This window comes from Leucoraja erinacea, chromosome 8, assembly GCF_028641065.1.
Source record: "Leucoraja erinacea ecotype New England chromosome 8, Leri_hhj_1, whole genome shotgun sequence".
Taxonomy (NCBI): domain Eukaryota; kingdom Metazoa; phylum Chordata; class Chondrichthyes; order Rajiformes; family Rajidae; genus Leucoraja; species Leucoraja erinaceus.
Window position 1 is genome coordinate 9,164,203 of NC_073384.1, and position 19,051 is coordinate 9,183,253.

At 47.7% G+C, this 19,051-nt stretch overlaps 1 protein-coding gene across 2 annotated transcripts; it reads right to left on the minus strand.

The window, feature by feature from the left end:
- Positions 1-267: 267 nt before the first annotated feature.
- bmp2a (bone morphogenetic protein 2a) lies at positions 268-16,121 on the minus strand. 2 transcript variants are annotated; one of them, XM_055638951.1, is made up of 3 exons: positions 15,613-16,121; positions 10,513-10,886; positions 268-3,301 (listed from the first exon to the last, which is right to left on the minus strand). In XM_055638951.1, the coding sequence occupies exons 2-3, from the start codon at positions 10,877-10,879 to the stop codon at positions 2,442-2,444; spliced, it is 1,227 nt and encodes a 408-aa protein (XP_055494926.1). In that variant the 5' UTR covers positions 10,880-10,886; positions 15,613-16,121; the 3' UTR covers positions 268-2,441. The 2 variants fall into 2 exon arrangements, with proteins under 2 accessions (XP_055494926.1, XP_055494927.1); XM_055638952.1 differs by lacking the exon at positions 15,613-16,121 and adding an exon at positions 12,397-12,828.
- Positions 16,122-19,051: the final 2,930 nt, after the last annotated feature.

Consider the following 19,051-nt stretch of genomic DNA (forward strand, 5'->3'; position numbering starts at 1 on the left):
TAACTTAAAGTATGGGAATTGACAGTGTATCTATTTCCAATGTTGTTTGTCCTATCTGGTAAATATTAATGAATTCCTGGTAAGTACACTTCCCGTGTATCTCAGGCTGGAAGGACTTTCCAAAAGTTTTCATTTAAAGGGTTTCCTTGGGTGAAAGATTGTGGCCACATTTCCTGATTGCAAAATTCTGCGGACTTAAAATATTCTGAAATGTATAACTTATATCTAACTCCTCTCAGCTCATGTGAGAATGATATTTCGCAACGGTTGTGACCAGCTTACTTTATTTTCCAGTATAAATAATGGAGCAATTTGCGGTCAAGAAATTGTTTCACATTTATAAAACAGAAGGAGCATCTGAGCTGTTTAAATCATTGTAATGCGGTCATTAGCTTAGCGTGCATGGCATATTATAAATAACACAGACCTAAACAAATGCCAGTTATCTCAATAAGATCCGTTCAGGGAACAAACTAAGGCATTTCCATGAGATTCCATGGAATGATGGTTTCAACCCAAGACAGACACGAAAAGCTGGAGTAACTCAGTGGGTCAGATATAAGTTATCTCTGGAGAGAAGGAATAGGTGACGTTTTGGGTCAAGACCCTGTCTGAAGAAGGGTCTCTACCCGAAACGTCACCTATTCCTTTTCACCAGAGGTGCTGTCTGACCCATTGAGTTACTCCAGCTTTTTGCGTCTGCCTTCGGTTTAAAGCAGCATCTGCAGTTCCTTCCGACATGATGGTTTAATTGGGCTGTGGGTCTGGCGTTTCTTTCAATGGGAGTGTATTTCAGGAGAAGGCTTCCATGTGTAAGTAACGTGACATTGCTCAATCAATGCAGATACAGTGGTATTCTATAGTTTACTTCTATATTTTGGGGATGTCTCAAAGCATTCCTTGCCCAATTAATTATGTTTGACTCACAAGTATTGTTACTGAAGAGGCAAACTTAATTTTCAATCGATTCTGTGCCGTAGGCTTTGGACTTAAAGACTTAAAGACAATTTTCGAGATAGGGTGTAGAAACAGGCCCTTCGGCCCACAGAGTCCACGCCAACTAGTGGTCACCCCAGAAGCTCGCACTATCCCACACACGAAGGACAATTTCACAACTTTCCAAAGCCAATTCATCTACAAACCCGTATGTCTTTGGAATGTGGGAGGAAACCGCAGCAGCCGGAGAAGACGCACGCGGTCACAGGGAGAACATGCAAACTCCGTACCGACAGCACCCGTAGCCAGGTTCGAACCTGGGTCTCTGGCGCTGTAAGGCGGCAACTCTGCCGCTGCGCCTCCGTGCCGTTCCGTTTTAGTCGAGGAAGAAATTTTGGGTGGAAAACCATTGGAACGGTCGTCTAGAATGCTTTACTTCAAAGAGTTACAGGACCTTTGACAATCACTTGAGGAATCTGGTACACCTCTGTTTAAAGACTATACCAGAGAGGCAAAGCCTGCGATAATGCACGGGCCTAAATATGGTTAAGCCATGTGCACAAGACCTGAACAGGTACTTGAACTCACAGCTTACTGCTTCAGTGACTTGAGTATTACCACTGAACTGAGCTGGCATTTGCTTTTGAAGCTTTCTGATGGTAGGTTATCTTCCTTTCAAAGGTGGGCTTTAAGATTTTTTCTCTCTCTCTCTCTCTAAGTATTTATGCTTGATCTCACTCGAAGTTGAATAACGGGTCCATTTTGCCTGTGGCCTCTGTCTAATTTACCCACCTGTAAACTACAAGGAGCAGCCCCTGTGTTATTTTACACTGTTTTGCTATTTAGATTTCGCTACAATTACTCTTGTATGCATTCCAATCCCCTAAACCCTTCATCTTATTATCGGTAAGCTTTTCAAGATTGCTATGCCAAAAATTTTAATGTGCCACATGTCAGAGAACACTTTGAAATGAGTGGACTCGTGTCGCTACAAGCTCGGAAGCATTTTTAGAGCCTTACTTCGCCTGTCCCCAGCTGAGAAGAAAGGTTTTTTTTCACTGCCAGTTTTCTTTCAAACCATATGTACTTCAGACAAATGTGGATCGACAAATTATGTACAGACCCTATATTTATCTTTGATTACATATAAATACAAATTAGCTATTTTCTAAAAGTGGTTACAATAAACAATAAATACAAAATAAGAATTTGACCATTATACTTCATATGTGGGGGAGTTAGACCCATATAAACATGTACATCTGAAATACAATTAAACATCATTTAACAGGAACAATTCTCTGGTTAAAATATTTATTTTCCCAATTTCTTTTAAAGTAGACATAAATATATTTTCAAAATAGATGTTCCTATTTTGTTAATCTTTTTTTTTTTTTAAACATAAATAGCGTCTTCATTGGGAAAGAGTAAAGTGTCAAGGTTTTTTATTTTAAAATTTTTTGATTTTTAAAATTTTTTCCGCTCGGCGATGAGAGTCTCCCGCTTTAGCGGCAGCCACAGCCCTCCACCACCATGTCCTGGTAGTTCTTCAGCACCACTTTGTCCTGCTCGTCGAGGTAGAGCATGGAGATGGGGCTCAGGTCAGTGGGGACACAGCAAGCCCGGGGAATGTTTGCGTTCACTGAGTTGACCAGAGTCTGCACGATGGCATGGTTGGTAGAGTTTAAATGGTCTGCCAGGGGGAAAGGGCACTCCCCTTGACAGTAAAAAGCGTGATATCCCGGGGGTGCCACTATCCAGTCATTCCACCCCACGTCGTTGAAATCCACATATAAAGGATGTCGCCTGCAGCTGGACTTGAGCCTCTTCTTCTGCTTGTGGTGCTTGGCCTGACGTCGCACTCGTTTCTCCAGGGTGTGCCCCTTGCCATCGTGGCTGAACGTTACCAGCAAAGGCCGCAGTCGGGGCCAGCTCTCCGCGTCCCGGTGCAAGGAGCGGCTCACCCTGACGTGCCTCTTGGAGGGCCGGCACCCCTGCTGGTCCAAGTGGACGACCTCGGCCACGAAGCCGTGGTTGGGCTGGCCCTGCGCCGTCCACCTCATCACCGACGGGCTGACGTCGAAGCTCTCCCACCGGCTGGCATTGTGCCGCACCAGCTTAGTGTCCAGCAGCCGGGTGATGGGGTCGTGGCCGGAGGGCGCCGTCGGCTTGAGGATCTCGTAGACGTTGATGCGGTGGTGGCCGCCGCCGCTGGCGCTGGCGTTGGCGCAGGCCTCCCGCACCTCCTCCCGGTAGATCCGCAGCTCCGCAGAGGTGACCAGCTCCTCCTTCGGGATCGAGTTCAAATTAAAGAGGAAGCGGCGTGTCGTCTCTCCCCTGGCTCCGGGCAACTCTTCCAATGGTTCTGTCACAAGAAAAGACATCACAGCCACAGTCAGACACAACATTACAAGGCTCGCTGGTAACTTGACCCAACATGAGGCTCAGATACATGAGACGGGTACAATGTTGATGCAAAAACATACATCTTGTTCCAGTTAAATGCTGTGTAATTCATCAGCGACAATGATAATCAATAAGAATAATTCTCTTGCCACAATGTGCTTGCACTTTGAATAAAAAGACATACTCTACTCCCTGACCTAACTTTGGCTAATACAATTTAATCTATCTGCCTCATCTGAGCCCCATCTATATGAAGGATTCATCAAAGTGTAGCTAAACCAGCTCCAGATTCAATTCAATTACAAGGTAGACAGCACAGTGATAGAGCTGCTTCCTCACTGCGTCAAGAAATCCAGGCTCGATCCTGGCCTCCGGTGCTGTCTGTGTGGAGTTTGCACATTCTCCCCGCGACCGTGCGGGATTCCTACTTTCCTCCCAGATTCCCAACGCCTGCAGGTTTTTAGGTTAATTGGCTTCTGTAAAATTGCCCCCAGTTGTGAAGGGAGTGGATGAGAAAGTGAGGTCACATAGAACGGGTGCGTGATAGTCGGCATGGACTATGTGGGCTGAAGAGCCTGCTTCTGTGCTGGATCTCTAACCTAAACTGAACTAATATACTTTGCTGCCCATTTTAATCAGGTTGTACGCAGTCTGAAGAAGAGTCTTGACCCGAAAAGTCACCTAAGCCTTTTCTCCAGAGATGCTGCTTGACCCGCTGAGTGACTCCAGCCTTTTGTGTCAATCTTCGCTGTAGGAAACCCCCTCCTTGCCTACAGTGAAACAGTGTTTGCACATCAGCAGCTTAAGAACAGGTTGCAAATGAGAGATGTTTCAAGTGGATCTGCTCCTTTCAAGTTTTAAACCCTCCACTATTAGGCAGCGGAAACATTGAGCTCACACTTCTAGTGCCTAGTATTTGACTGAGGCCCTTATTTTGCTTCTCAATATCCCTGGCACAGGAATGCTTACAAATTGTTAGGGTATGTCTGTGCGTGGGGATCCAAATTGAATCATGGAGAACTTCACTCAAGGCTGCAAGAATTAGCGACGTTACTTTTGCTCAGCTTGCTGAGTTAGGTCTGGGATTCAGACTCGAGGGGTTTTGCAATGCCTCACAGTCGTGGGGAGCAAGTAATAGCAAACGGGGGGCAATTCATTCCAATTTGGTCATCTGCAATGAGTCTAAAGGGTCCCTTGATTGCAAGTACAGTGCAGCACTGGGCCAAGCCACATATTCCCAGGACACCACAAATGCACCAATTGGTAAATACTCCAGTCCACACCAGAGATTGTGCCATATTATGTAATTACTTTTCAAAGGGTTTGCTCCGAGCCATTTGAAAATAGTTCCAAAAACGTTGGAAGCGTGCCACATTGTTTTATTCATTGCTAACATGCGCATCATGTACGCGTGTGTTGCAATGTGGAATATTGCTGAGAAATGATATAAATACCAGGAGTTCGTCTAAGAATATATGTTCCATACTTATTAATATGGTCATTTTTTCACACTCGTTTTTAGCTGGGAGTGGCCTCCCCCAAAAATAAACGAACTCCATTCGGCTTCTTGTAATTAAAGATTCAGCGGTTTCTGAACACAAAAAAAAAAATCAAAAGCTGGAATGTGCCTGCAGTCTGGTCTGGATTTGGCCAGGGCTGTCCTTTTTTTTTTTTTTTACAAAACTAGGCAGAAGCAAAAGAACAACTTTCGTGTACTAACAACTTTATGGCCATACTGAAGATACCTTAAGTTCCGCCACTGGAGACTGGCCTCAGATACAGTTAGGGGCGGCACGGTGGCGCAGCGATAGAGTTGATGCCTTACAGCGCCAGAGGCCCGGGTTCGATCCTGACTACGGGCACTGTCTGTACGTGGTTTGTACGTTCTACCCGTGACTGCGTGGGTTTTCCCCGGTTTCCTCCCACACTCCAAAGACATACAGGTTTGTAGGTTAATTGGCTTTGGTAAAAAATTGTAAATTGGCCTTAATTTGTAGGACAGCACTCAAATGCAGGGATTACTCATTGGCACGGACTCGGTGGGCCCAAGGGCCTGTTCCCCTGCTGTGTTAACTAAACTAAACTTTTATTTCTGAATGAGGTGGGTGCATTATTAAAGAAACAAGCAACTGAGATGCTGGTTTACAAAAAGAAAAGATACAAAGTGTTGGGGTAACTCAGCGGGCCAGGCGGAATTGCTGGTGCGCATGGCTAGGTGATATTTCTTGGGATCCTTCTTCAGACTGATTTATTAATACTTGCTTTGGTTTTGTTGAAATTGGGCATGGTGATGTAGTATTCTTTTATTGAAACTGCTGTGCCTCTGAACCAATTACACTTGCATGTAATATCTCATTGCAAACTTTTGAAAGATAAGCCAAAGTTGCATCAAACTTGACAGGAATTGACTTTCAAGATTCAAGATTCAAGATAGATATAATTGTCACATGGGCTCATCTAAGCAAAGCCAAACCAAAGAAGGGTCTCGACCCCAAACGTCACCTATTCCTTTTCTCCAGAGATGCTGCCTGACCCGTTGAGTTACTCCAGCCTTTTGTGTCTAATACATTGCCAAAGGATGTAGTTGAGGCATGCGCTGTCGCAATGTTTACGGAACATTTGGACAGGTACATGGACAGGACAGGTTTATAATGGGATATGGGCCAAACTCAGGTGGGTGCAAGTAGTGTAGGCAGGGCATGTTGGCCGGTGTGGGCAAGTTGAGCTGAAGGTCCTGTTTCCACTCTCTAGAGTTTCCATAACTCTATGACGCTCTGATTGACTTGGAGTGAGAATACCAACCAAATAGTGCAAAGGATTTTCTCTTTCCACCACCCTATCACCAGGTAGGCAACAGTCCATGATTTTGTCTATATATATATATATATATATTTTTTTTTTAATTCAAGTACTGATGCAAAGCAAATAACCCATGTTTAGATCCTGCAGATAACTAATATCTAGTGGAAGATCCGTGTGAAAGGCAGAGATTGGTGCACCAGTCTGCCAGTAAGATGTGCAGGTTTGCAGGTTAATTGGCTTCTGTAAAATTGCCCTTAGTGTGTAGTAAGTGAATGAGAAGTGAGGTAAGATAGAACTAGTGGGAAGAGGTGATGGATGGTTAGCATAGACTCAGTCGTCTAAAGGGCCTGTTTCTGTGCTGAATCTCGACATTTTTGCTGAAGATAGGTACAACATGTTGCAGTAACTCAGCGGATAGGCAGCATCTCTGGGAGAAAATGGAATGATGACATTTTGGGTTGGGACCCTTCTTTAGATTATATATATTTTGCTTGTCGAAACAAGGACTGCATGCAGATGCTGGTTTTGGGTCCTTTCTTGATATATTTTGTTTACCATCTTAATCAGATTGTAGGTCTTGTAATGGTTAATTGGCCTTTGCAAATTGCCATTAATGAGTAGGGAGTGGATGAGAGAGGGATAACATAGAACTGATGGGAGCGTGTGATAGATGCTTGGTGTGGACTTGGTGCGGGGAAGGGCCTGTTTCCATGCTGTATCTCTAAACTAAACTAATCTAACACATTTTGCTGAAGATGGACACAACATGCTGCAGTAAATCAGCGGGTCAGGCAGCATCTCTGGAGCAAATTAATAGGTGACATTTCAGGTGGAGACCCTTCCTCAGACTGAGAGTCAAGGGAGAGGGAAACTGGGGGACTTTTATTTACGTTTTGCTTCCTATTTTGCTTCAGATGGTAGGGCTTGGAATGTATTTGTTCATCGGCTGCTTCGGAACGGGTTGCAAATGAGAGATATTTAAATGGAACCTCATTTTTTTTTAGTTTAAGACCAGTACTCGGAATAATTATTGGTACGAGACTCAGGGGTTATGGGGAGAATGGGGTTAGGAGGGAGAGATAGATCAGCCATGTGTAGGAAGGAACTGCAGATGCTGGTTTAAACCAAAGATAGACACAAAATACGGGAGTAATGCCCCTGTCCCACCTAGGAAACCTGAACGGAAACCTCTGAGACTTTGCCCCCCACCCTAGGTTTCCGTGGGGTTCCCGGAGGTTGCAGGTGGTTGCAGGTAGTGGAAGCAGGTAGGGAGAACCTCCGGGAACCGCACGGAAACCTTGGGTGGGGCGCAAAGTCTCCATAGGTTTCCGTTCAGGTTTCCTAAGTGGGACAGGGGCATAACTCAGCGGGACAGGCAGCATCTCTGGAGAGGAGGAATGGGTGACGTTTTGGGTCAATTTCCTTCTTCAGACTGGTTAGGGATAAGGGAAAACGAAAGATATAGATGACGATGTAGAGAGATAAAGAACAATGAATAAAAAATACCCCAAAAAGTAACAATGATATAGGAAACATACCATTGCTAGCAGTTTGTTGGGTGAAAATGAGAAGCTGGTGCAACTTGGGTGGGGGAGGGATGGAGAGGGAATGCCGGGGCTACCTGAAGTGAGAGAAATCAAGATTCATACCACTAGGCTGTGAGCTGCCCAAACGAAATATGAGATGCCCATGAAATGAAATATGAACTATATATAGATCAGCCATAGCAGAGTAGACTTGATGGGCCGAATGGCCTATTTCTACTGCTCCTATCACTTCCATTGATGAACTTATGAAGAAAGCCTCTTGTCTCAGCTACACTGTACCATGCACCTGGCACAGGAGAGATCTAGGCGACATCCCCATGGGAAAAAAATAAGGACAGACTCCTAGAGACACTTAAATGTCTTGTCACCTCTCCACAAACAAGGAGCAAGCGCGCCAGATAAGATAAGCTTCAGGTGTTTGGTGGAGAATAAATACATGCCTTCTCCCATTGTTGAGTGTCCTATCTCGCTATGCAGAAATGTGCCCTGCGACATAAAAACCTGCAAACCATTAACCAGAACGGCCCATGGAACTCATTCCACGATAATTAACGCTGCCAGGTCGTCGCCTGTCACAACAGACGTTATCTTGGATTTCCTCCACTCGCGAGTCCCGGGGTGGTGAGAACCACCCACCTAATGTGTGCAAGTAGATTTATTGAGGTGGTGGGGAGCTGGGGGAGATATATCGCACATGGGGGCGAAAGCGCCTATTCTATCGGTTTGGAACCAAACTAAGGGGCGCTCTAAGCCAAACGGCCGGGAATGAAATTAGTAAGAAAAAATGTATTGGCGAGAACTGATATTCTAGCAGTAAATCGACCAATGTTGTGTCCCCCCTGCCTACAGTCAGTCTGAAGGTGGGTCCAGAGCCAATAAGGTCATGGGAGACCCCTTCCACCCCTGCAACGGACTGTTCCAGCTGCTACGTTCAGGCAAACGCCTCCGTTGCCATGCTGTGAGAACGGAGAGGTTGAGAAGGACCCAGAGGCCATTAGCACTGTAAACTCCTATCTCACCAGGGACTAACTTTACTGAACCACTCGACTGCTAATTTTTAAATTGCTGTTTTTTTCCCTTTTTCCTTCCGCCCACAATATTTAATATGAAAAAGAATATGTGATTCTGTTTGTAGTTTGTTTGGTTGTTTGTTTGTTTGTCTTTTTGCACAAAGTCCGCGAGCATTGCCATTTTTCATTTCACTGCACATCTCGTATGTGTATGTGACGAATAAACTTGACTTGGCTTGACTTGACCTGAAACGTCGCCTATCCATCTTCTCCTTAGATGCCGCCTTCCCCTCTGAGCTACTCCAGCACTTTGTGTCATCTTTTGGAAACCAGCACCTGCGTTTCCTGGTTTCTAAATCATTCCAACATTCAGCTACAGACCAAAATGCCGATGGCATGTTGCTACAGTGGAAGAGTGGGTGTGTGCTGGCATTCAAACTATCTGAAGAATGGTCCCGACCCAGAGCGTCACTTATCCATGTTCTCCACAGATGCTGCCTGGCCCGCTGAGTTAAACTCCAGCATTTTGGGGGTTTCTATAAGCAAGATTCCCCGCACCCTGCAGTGCCTCCATTAAAACTACCCGAAGAAGGGTCTCGACCCGAAACGTCAGCTATTCCTTCTCTCCAGAGATGATGCCTGTCCCACTGAGACACTCCAGCATTTTGTGTCTATCTTCGGTGCAAATCGACATCTGCGGTTCCTTCCTACACAAAACTATCTGTCTGTTGACTGTCTAGAGTTTAACAAACATGCACAAATATCATCATGCACGTTTGACTATGATGTGACCACACAGAAGCATGCACAATCCGCTGGAGATATTCAGCAACAAGGCTGTGGAGGCCAAGTCAATGGATATGTTTAAAGCGAAGGGGTTAGACATAGACATAGAAAATAGGTGCAGCGAGGAGGACATTCGGCCCTTCGAGCCAGCACCGCCGTTCATTGTGATCATGGCTGATCGTCCCCTATCAATAACCCGTGCCTGCCTTCTCCCCATATCCCTTGACTCCACTAGCCCCTAGAGCTCTATCTAACTCTCTCTTAAATCCATCTAGTGATTTGGCCTCCACTGCCGTTTGTGGCAGGGAATTCCACAAATTCACAACTCTCTGGGTGAAAAAGTTTTTTTCGCACATCAGTCTTAAATGGCCTCCCCTTTATTCTAAGACTGTGGCCCCTGGTTCTGGACTCACCCAACATTGGGAATCGCGATCTCGAAGGGCTCGAAGGGCCGAATGGCCTCCTCCTGCACCTACTTTCTATGTCTATGTTTCTGTGGGTTGAGTTGAGGAATTGTAAAGGCAAGAAGACACTAATTGGTGTTATCTACAGATCTAGCCTGTCCAGTCCTTTTATAATTTTATATGTTTCTATAAGAGTCCCCCTCATCCTTTTATTAACAGATTCTTGATTAATACGGGTGTGTGTGGGTGTGGGGGGGGGGGGGGGAGAATGGGGGAGAAAAGGGGGTGAAAAGAAATCTATCAGCCATGATTGAACGGCGGAGTAGACTTGATCGGCAGAATGGCCCTATGACTTCTGCTCCTATGTCTTAAGGAGTCGATGAGCATCTGAGGATAGAGCGGACATTTCTGATGGTAGCCCTTCACGCCTTTGGGAAGGAAGGTCTTTATTCCGTGTGGGGAATGAACTGCAGATGCTAGTTTACCCCGAAGATTGTCAAACGCTGGAGTAACTCAACGGGACAGGCAGCATCTCTTGAGGGAAGGAATGGGTGGCGTTTCGCTTCAGAATCCCCCCTTTCATTGCCGGAGACGGCCAGGTTTGCTGCCACTCGGTCTTACCTTCGTGGTGGAAGCTCCTGACTGTGTTGGCTCGGCTGGCCGGTTTGTCGGGGAAATGGGAGAGGCCAGAAGCGCCTCCGTGCCGATGAGCCTCTTCGCCGACGTGCAGCTTGTACAGATCCACCATATACTGCGGGATGACAGGGTTCTTGCCGGGCTGAGGGCGCCGCCGGAGGCCGAACATGTTGAGTAGGCGCATCTCAAACTCCTGCAGCATGCCCTCGGTCTGCAGCGGGCTGCTCCCCTTCGAGCTGCCCCGTTGCTCGGCGAACTTCTTGCGGCCGACCTCGGGGATGAGCCCCGCCGAGCCGCCGAACAGAACTTGACACAGGAAGAGCATCATGAGTGGTCTTCTCCCCGCTGTCATCGTGGACCTGCCGGCAGCACCGGGGACAAGAAGGCACGTTACTCCTGGGTTACATGTGAGTGAATACACACTCACATACACACTCTCTCACTCACACTAACACACACTCACTCACTCACACACTCTCTCACACACTCACACACACACACATCTCTCACACTCACTGTCACACACATACACACTTACATACACTCACGCTCATTCACACACTCACTCACTCACGCTCACACGCACACTCACACACAGACTCACTCACGCTCACTGGCACACACACACTTACTCCCTCACACACACTCACACACTTACATACACTCACGCTCACTCACACCCTCTCACACACTCACACACTCACGCTCTCACTCACTCACACACACAGACTCACGCTCACTGGCACACACTCACTCACACTCACACACACACTCACACACCCACACTCGTACACTTCCACACACACGCGCGCACACACGCCCTCACACATTTTCGCTCATTCACACACTCACACACTCTCACGCTCACTCACACACACACTCCCACACACAGACACACTCACGCTTACTCACTCATACACCCGCACTCACACACAAACACACACTCATACGCACACTAACATAGTCTCTCTGACACACACACAGTCTATCTCACACACTCTCATTCTCCCTCGCTCTCACACACACGGAGTAGCTAGTGAAGGACTGACGAGCAGGTGAACACAATGCGTCAAGTGGTGGATACAAGTGGTGGGGAGATCGGGGCGCGCACACACACACACACACACAGAATGAGAGGTTCCTTCTGAGTGAGAGACGGGGAGTGGGGAGAGGAGGAGAAGGAGTGTTTTAAACATTGAAATCGAGGAATGGCCCCCCTCCACCCCTCCACCCGACACACCAAGAATCAGCTGGTTGCTAGATAACTGGACTGTTGGGAGAGATGAGTTACGCCAGCATTTAGTGTCTATTGTTGGAGAGATGGAGGTGGGCGCGGAGTGTGGGGAAGGCAGAGATTACATCTTATTTAATTCTGAATTAATCCAGGGAGCAGAGGCAATACGTCGCAAAAGGGTGAAGGGGAACGGGCTAAACCACACGTATGTGTGTGTGTGAAGGGGGGGGGGGGGGGAGAGAGAGGGAGGGGAGAGAGAGAGGGGGGAGAGAGTGGGGAGAGAGAAAGAAAGGGGAGAGGAGAGGGGGATAGAGGGGGGAAGAGAGAGGGTGGGGGAGAGAGAGAGAAAGGGGGGAAGAGAGAGGAGAGAGAGGAGAGAGAGGAGAGAGGGGGGGAGAGAGAGAGGGTGGGAGAGGGAGGGGAGAGGGGGGAGAAAGAGGGAGAGAGAGAGAGAGAGAAAAAGGGGGAAGAGAGAGAGAGGGAGAGAGAGAAAGGGGGAAGAGAGAGAGAGAGGGAGAGGCGAGTTGTTTACGTTTGACGATGTTATTGTGTCTGTGACGGGAACAGATCACAGATCGACAGAAGTTGTGGACAGGTTGTGTCTCGGCCGCTGCTCACTGCTAGGAGCTGGTTACCTTTCACTGATCAGCCGACCAGCTCACCGACCGAACGTCCATTTAACCACGTGTCTCGCCTTAACTTTTCTTTTTTTTTTAAATCTATATCAAACTTTTTTTCTCTCTCTTTCAAACTTCTCTCTTGTTCGTAGAAAACACTCTGCCTGCCCCAGTCTGGGCCAGCTCATATCAGCCTCCTCCTTTCCGGAAAATTTAGAGACTCGCAAGACGCCGGAACATCTGGTTTGGGAGGGGGAATATGTTTCAGGAGATCGTTCACCCTGAGTTCTGTCTGTCTGTCTGTCTGTCTGTCTGTCTGTCTGTCTCTCTCTGTCGATCGCGCTGCCATCCACCGGAGCCTGGTTTCTCCACTGTGTCGGGTGAGCGGACTTCACCAAGTGGCGAAATATGTGACTCCTCTCTCTCTCTCTCTCTCTCTCACTCGCTCTCTCTCCCTCCCTCCCTCCCTCTCTCTCCCCTCTCTCTCTCTCACACTCACTCGCTTTCTCTGTCTCTGTCTCTCTCTCTCTCACACACAGACACACACACCCCAACCACACCACACCAACACACTGGCCTCTAAACTCGGGACCGACCTGACTGTGGATAGCCACAAAGTGCTGGAGTAACTCAGCGGGACAGGCAGCATCTCTGGAGAGAAGGAATAGATAGATGATGTTTCGGGTCTCGGACTGGTCTCTAGAGCGACTGTGGCACCAGCACAGGGTTCACCTGCACCGCTCCCATTGCCCCGTCAGTATATTCCAGCGCCTTTCAATCTCTTGCCGGCCGCAGCCACTAACTAACGTAGGATCACTAGAGAACTTCCTTGTTTTACACTTCAGGATCAAAGAGCGGACTCAGAACATATAGATAGGAACGGATGATATCTAAAGTAAAATTTGACTGATAGCGCCAGAACGATTTAGAAAAACACATGGCCTCCATATTTATAATTCAATATATTATGTATGAAAACTAGGGCGTTTAGGTAATTACAGCAAGCCTGTTTCTTCCCCCCCCCCCCCCCCCCCCCCCCCCCCCCCCCCTTGTTGGTGAGGTTTACCCTCTCCTACTAGATCTATGTTATCCCATTTTCCCATCCACTCACCTACACACTTGGGGGGGGGGGGGGGGGGGGGGGGGGGGGGCATTTTTTCACAGAAGGCCAATCATCCTACAAGCCTCGCACGTCTTTTGGGGTGTGGGAGGAAACCGGGGCACCCGGGGGGGAAACCCACGCGGTAACAGGGGAGAACGTGCAAACTCCACACCGACAGCGCCCGTGGTCAGGATGGAACCCGGGTTTCAGGCGCTGGGAGGTAGCGTCGCTACCAGCTGCGCCACCGTGCGTGAGGGCAGGTATCCCTTTGAATTGGGAGATGATATTTTATACACATATGCATGTACAATATGTTGTTCTCTGATATAATGACCCCCCCCCCCCCGGGCTAAAACAGCGTTCTGCCAATCACGCCGGGTAATTATTACTGAAACAGACTCGACATTTAGATCTCAGCGTTAGATTGTCTTGGGCAGAGCGCAAAAAACAAAAAAAGTCGGTGAATAAAAAATTCTTACAGCGGGGACAAATTGCACTTTGCATTTATTTGTGGGAGGAGGTGGTGGTGGGGGTGGGGGGGTAGTGGAAAAGCGCGCAGGAAAAACTGCCACTAATGTATCTAAAACACACACACACACACACACATAGATCTTAAATATTGGGTTTGCCTTTTAACTCATTCGGCGCCTGAACTTGTTCAGAGTTTATGTGTGTGTGTTTTTTTCTCTGCTCGTTTCGGCTCGGTCTGTAATTATTTCTCGGGCGGTCTGTTTAAAGGGAAAACCTGCGAACGTTTCGTTTATAAATGACTCGCTTCTGTGCAGTGCAGCGCTGCTGAACTTTTTCAGAAGTCCCATTTTTTTTAATTAAAAAAAAAACAGGGTCCCACCTTTCCCAAATCAACCGCACACACTTGGCTCAGATGTTTTCTTATTTAAACGGCAGGGCGACTGCTTCCAAATATATTTATATATGTTTTAAAGTGGCCTATAAGATCAAGGGTGTATTTCCAGGGTTTGTCCGCTCGCTTCGCTTCGCTTCGACCCTGGCGCTGAAAGTGTACGCGATTCGCATGAGACTGGAGCTGTTCGCTGCTAAATTCCCCTCCACCGTTCACATGGGGGGGGGGGGGGGGGGGGGGGAGGGGAAGAGAAGATTCACCTAAAGATGTGCGTGTGCAGCGACAGACAGCAGGCGAAGGGGCGAAACAAACTTGCAAGGGATGGAACATTAAAAGTGTTAACTTTGCGAATTGGCGAGGTTCACCTTCCAATAGAAAGAAATTAAAAAAGTTACATCGATTGTTGAGACCTGAAGTCGAAGCGGACTTGTCAGTGGGGTTGACGGTGGTGGTGGGGGGTGGGGGTGAGTATACAGCCAGATAAAGCACTTGTGTTTCCTGGATAGATAATGGTTACAATTAGGAATGAAACAAGGTCAGATTTGACATGCAGCCGAGGGAGGAGAGGCAGAGATACAGGGCGACGGCGCCAACTACAGGACTGACCGCGAACAGCCCCGCTTAATGCGAGAGTCCGCATCTCTGCAACAACGAACCCTTTGTATGTCCGGCTCTCTCTCGCTAACACAAGAGTCAAATCGTTGGGAGACCCGCCGGATCCAAATGGGATTATCCCAATTCACGTTGCAGTTTAGCGCCTTCTCAGATAATCATTCCCCCACACACACACACACACACACACACACACACACGCACACACACAACGCACCCGAAACAAAAAAACCCGAACCCTACAAACTTTCTGTCCAGGTGCGAATGACGAGTTGACGGGTTCCTGACTGAGGCGGGGAGTGGGTGGGGGAGAGAACTGGGGAGGTCGGGGACGGGAGAGCGGAGGAAACAAGTGTATGGAAGGAAGGAGGGTGATATCACATCCATCAGGGAACGGGTTATCTTTCTGAGTTCCCACCGACTTCAGATCAACTTAACTCAAAAGCAACTTAGATGATTAGAAGGGGGAGAGAAAAAAGGCATTGAAAGTGAACCAAGTTTCACAAAGTAGTGTCGGAATTTGATCCGCTTCAGTTGGTTTGCGATGGTCATCCAAAACAAAGTTGATCAGTGGCTTTGAATGCCACACGCGTGTGGCCAGAATCATGCAGACCCGTCGCTTTAAGCAGAAATGCATCTCAATGATCTATCTCCTTACCTGATTGGGAATATTGCATTAGATCTGAGAGTTAGTTGCTCGGTTGGGAAGCCGGAATCCGGTACCTCCGTTCGGCGAGTGTGGGTGCAGCGCGGAGCGGGACGGAGAGGCGAACCATTTCAATGGGTGAGCGAATGAATGCTGCCGAAGCGCAAGAGGGCTATCCTGGTGGTTCCCCGAAAATCTCTCTCTCCGGGCGCACGATTTAAACCATCTGCACCTACTCAACTCTTCCAACCGAGATGACTTCACACTGGCTCATGCAAACGCTCTCCCGACTGTGAACTCTTCTCTCCTTCCTATATTGTGGCTGGCACCGAGTCTGTTTACAGCTCTGAAAGTGACTCACTCACTGCCTTTAGAGAGGCGATCTCCATATAACGTCATTGCATCACAAGGGGATTTTTTGTGTTAAAAAAGGGGGTCTGTGTTTTTCTTCTCTCTCTCTCTCTCTCTCTCTCTCTCTCTCTCTCTCTCTCTGCGAGTGTAAACAGAGAGGGAGGGGAGGGGAGGAGAGGGAGGGGTGTGGGAATCGAACCAGTGGCCGCGACACAGGGAGGCTCCTGCTAACTGTCACAGGTTTCTCCCGTCAGCTTTACCACGCACTGGTGTAAAGCAATCTGTACTTGTTCTAAAAGCCCTGGGAACATCGACTCCACGCGGTCGGACCTTTAAAACAGCGCGGAGCTAAAAGAAATATCGAGGGGGGCACACTTGGGTTTAAAGAGGGAGGGGGGTGAAGTTTAAACTGCGAAAGAGCTTCTTTTAGAAGCAGAGAAATCTTCGAGTTAAAAACAAATCTAATCCAACCACGTCCAGGAGCTGGAAACAGCCAGATGCTGCGATTTTCTTTCTGTTTCAATGCTTGTGCTTCCTGTTACACCTTCCCTCGGGGCACCTGGGCAGAAGATACGCGATGGATAAATAGACTGTAAATTAATATACTTCATTCATAGCCTTTGTGCAGAGCGAGAGCCGCGGCCGCTAAGGCGATCGGATCTCTCGCGTGTGAAACGAAAACCTTACTGTGGCTGCTCCCCCATTCAAACTCTGGCGCTCTGCGCGTCGTGAGGGCAGTCCCATTGTCGCCATGCTTGAGTGTGTATCGCCCAGGCTATGGCCAAGTGGTAAAAGTAAAAGCGAGGAACCCGAGGCGGTAAAACGTAATTTAAGAAGGAACTGCAGATGCTGGAAAATCGAAGGTACACAAAAAAATGCTAGAGAAACTCAGCGGGTGCAGCAGCATCTATGGAGCGAAGGAAATAGGCTTTGCCTATTTCCTTCGCTCCATAGATGCTGCTGCACCCGCTGAGTTTCTCCAGCATTTTTGTGTACCTGCGGTAAAAAGTATTGTGGCGAAAGGAACTGCAGATGCTGGTTTAAACTGAAGACAGACATAAAAAGCTGGAGTAACACAGCGGGACAGGCAGCATCTCTGGAGAGAAGGAATGGGTGACGTTTTGGGTCGAGACCCTTCTTCAGAGTCTGAGTCTTCTTTTTCTTCTTCTTCTTCTTGCGTATGGCGTGCACAGCCTAAAGTTGTAGGACAACTTGTTCTATTTGATCGTCTGTTTGTGCACGCCAGGTTGATTGCATTCGTTGAAACAGGGTGGACCACGTGAAGGTTGCAATAGACAATAGACAATAGGTGCAGGAGTAGGTCATTTGGCCCTTCGAGCCAGCACCGCCATTCAATGTGATCATGGCTGATCATCCCCAATCAGTACCCCGTTCCTGCCTTCTCCCCATATCCCCTGTCTCCGCTATTTTTAAGAGCCCCATCTAGCTCTTTCTTCAAAGCATTTAGAGAACCTGCCTCCACCGCCCTCCGAGGCAGAGAATTCCACAGAATCACCACTCTCTTTGAGAAAAAGTGTTTCCTCATCTCCGTTCTAAATGGCTTACTCCTTATTCTTAAACTGTGGTCCCTGGCTCTGGACTCCCCCAACATCGGGAACATGTTTCCTGCCTCTAGTGTGTCCAAGCCCTTAACAATCTTACATGTTTCAATGAGATTCCCTCTCATCCTTCTAAACTCACAAAGTGTACACGCCCAGCCGCTCCATTCTCTCAGCGTATGAAAGTCCCGCCATCCCGGGAATTAACCTTGTAAACATACGCTGCACTCCCTCAATAGCAAGAATGTCCTTCCTCAAATTGGGGGACCAAAACTCCCACCCGAGTCTGAAAAAGGGTCTCGACCCGAAACGTCACCTATTCCTTTTCTCCAGAGACGCTGTCTGACCCGCTGAGTTACTCCAGCTTTTTTGGGTCTATCTTCGCTGTAGGAAACCACCATCCTTGTCTACACTGTAGTCTGATCACACAGTACTAGTGACTACAAATCATAGGGATTCAACAAAGACTGTAGAGTGTAACGCAACACTGAGTCTTTAAATGCCGGAGAGGCTCAGCGGGTCAGGCAAAGGATAGGTAACGTTTGGGTCGAGACTCTTCTTCAGACCGAGAGTCAGTCTGAAGAAGGCCCATCAAGTCTACTCCACAATTCAATCATGGCTGATCTATCTCTCCCTCCTAACCCTTTAAACTGAGAGTCAGGGGAATGGGGACGAGAGATATAGATGGTGATGTAGAGAGATCGGGAAGTTTGTTCCCGATGTTGGGGAAGTCCAGAACAAGGGATCACAGTTTAAGGATAAGGGTGAAATCTTTTAGGACCGAGATGAGAAAAACATTTTTCACACATAGAGTGGTGAATCTGTGGAATTCTCTGCCACAGAAGGTAGTTGAGGTCAGTTCATTGGCTATATTTAAGAGGGAGTTAGATGTGGCCCTTGTGGCTAAAGGTATCAGGTGGTATGGAGAGAAGGCAGGTACAGGATACTGAGTTGGATGATCAGCCATGATCATATTGAATGGCGATGCAGGCTCGAGGGGCTGAATGGCCTACTCCTGCACCTATTTTCTATGTTTCTATGTTTCTATGAGATATAGAAGAGATAAATGAAAGACATGCAAAAAGAAGTAACGATGATAAAGGAAACTGACTATTGTTAGCTGTGGCTCAGGTGAAAACGAGTTACCGAAATTCCACCACATTGCACCAGAGAACGGGGTCAAAATCGCGTTCTGTAGTAGGATCGTGCTTATGTATAGCGATACCCGTAGTGAATAGTATACACAAATGAATTTCGCTGTACCGCGGTACATGTGATAACCAGAGGAATTCATAAGTTCGAGAAGCAGATTCGGCCCATTAAGTCTACCCCGCCATTCAATCATGGCGGATCTATCTCTCCCTCCTAACCCCATTCTGCTGCCTCGGCTCCATAAGCCCCGACACCCGTACTAATCAAGAAATTGTCAATTTCCGCCTTAGGAAAATCCATTTGATAAATAAAGAACCATTGAAAGTGCCATTGATTGATACAGTGAGCACTGCCCAGTCCATCACAGGTACTGACCTCCTCACCATTGA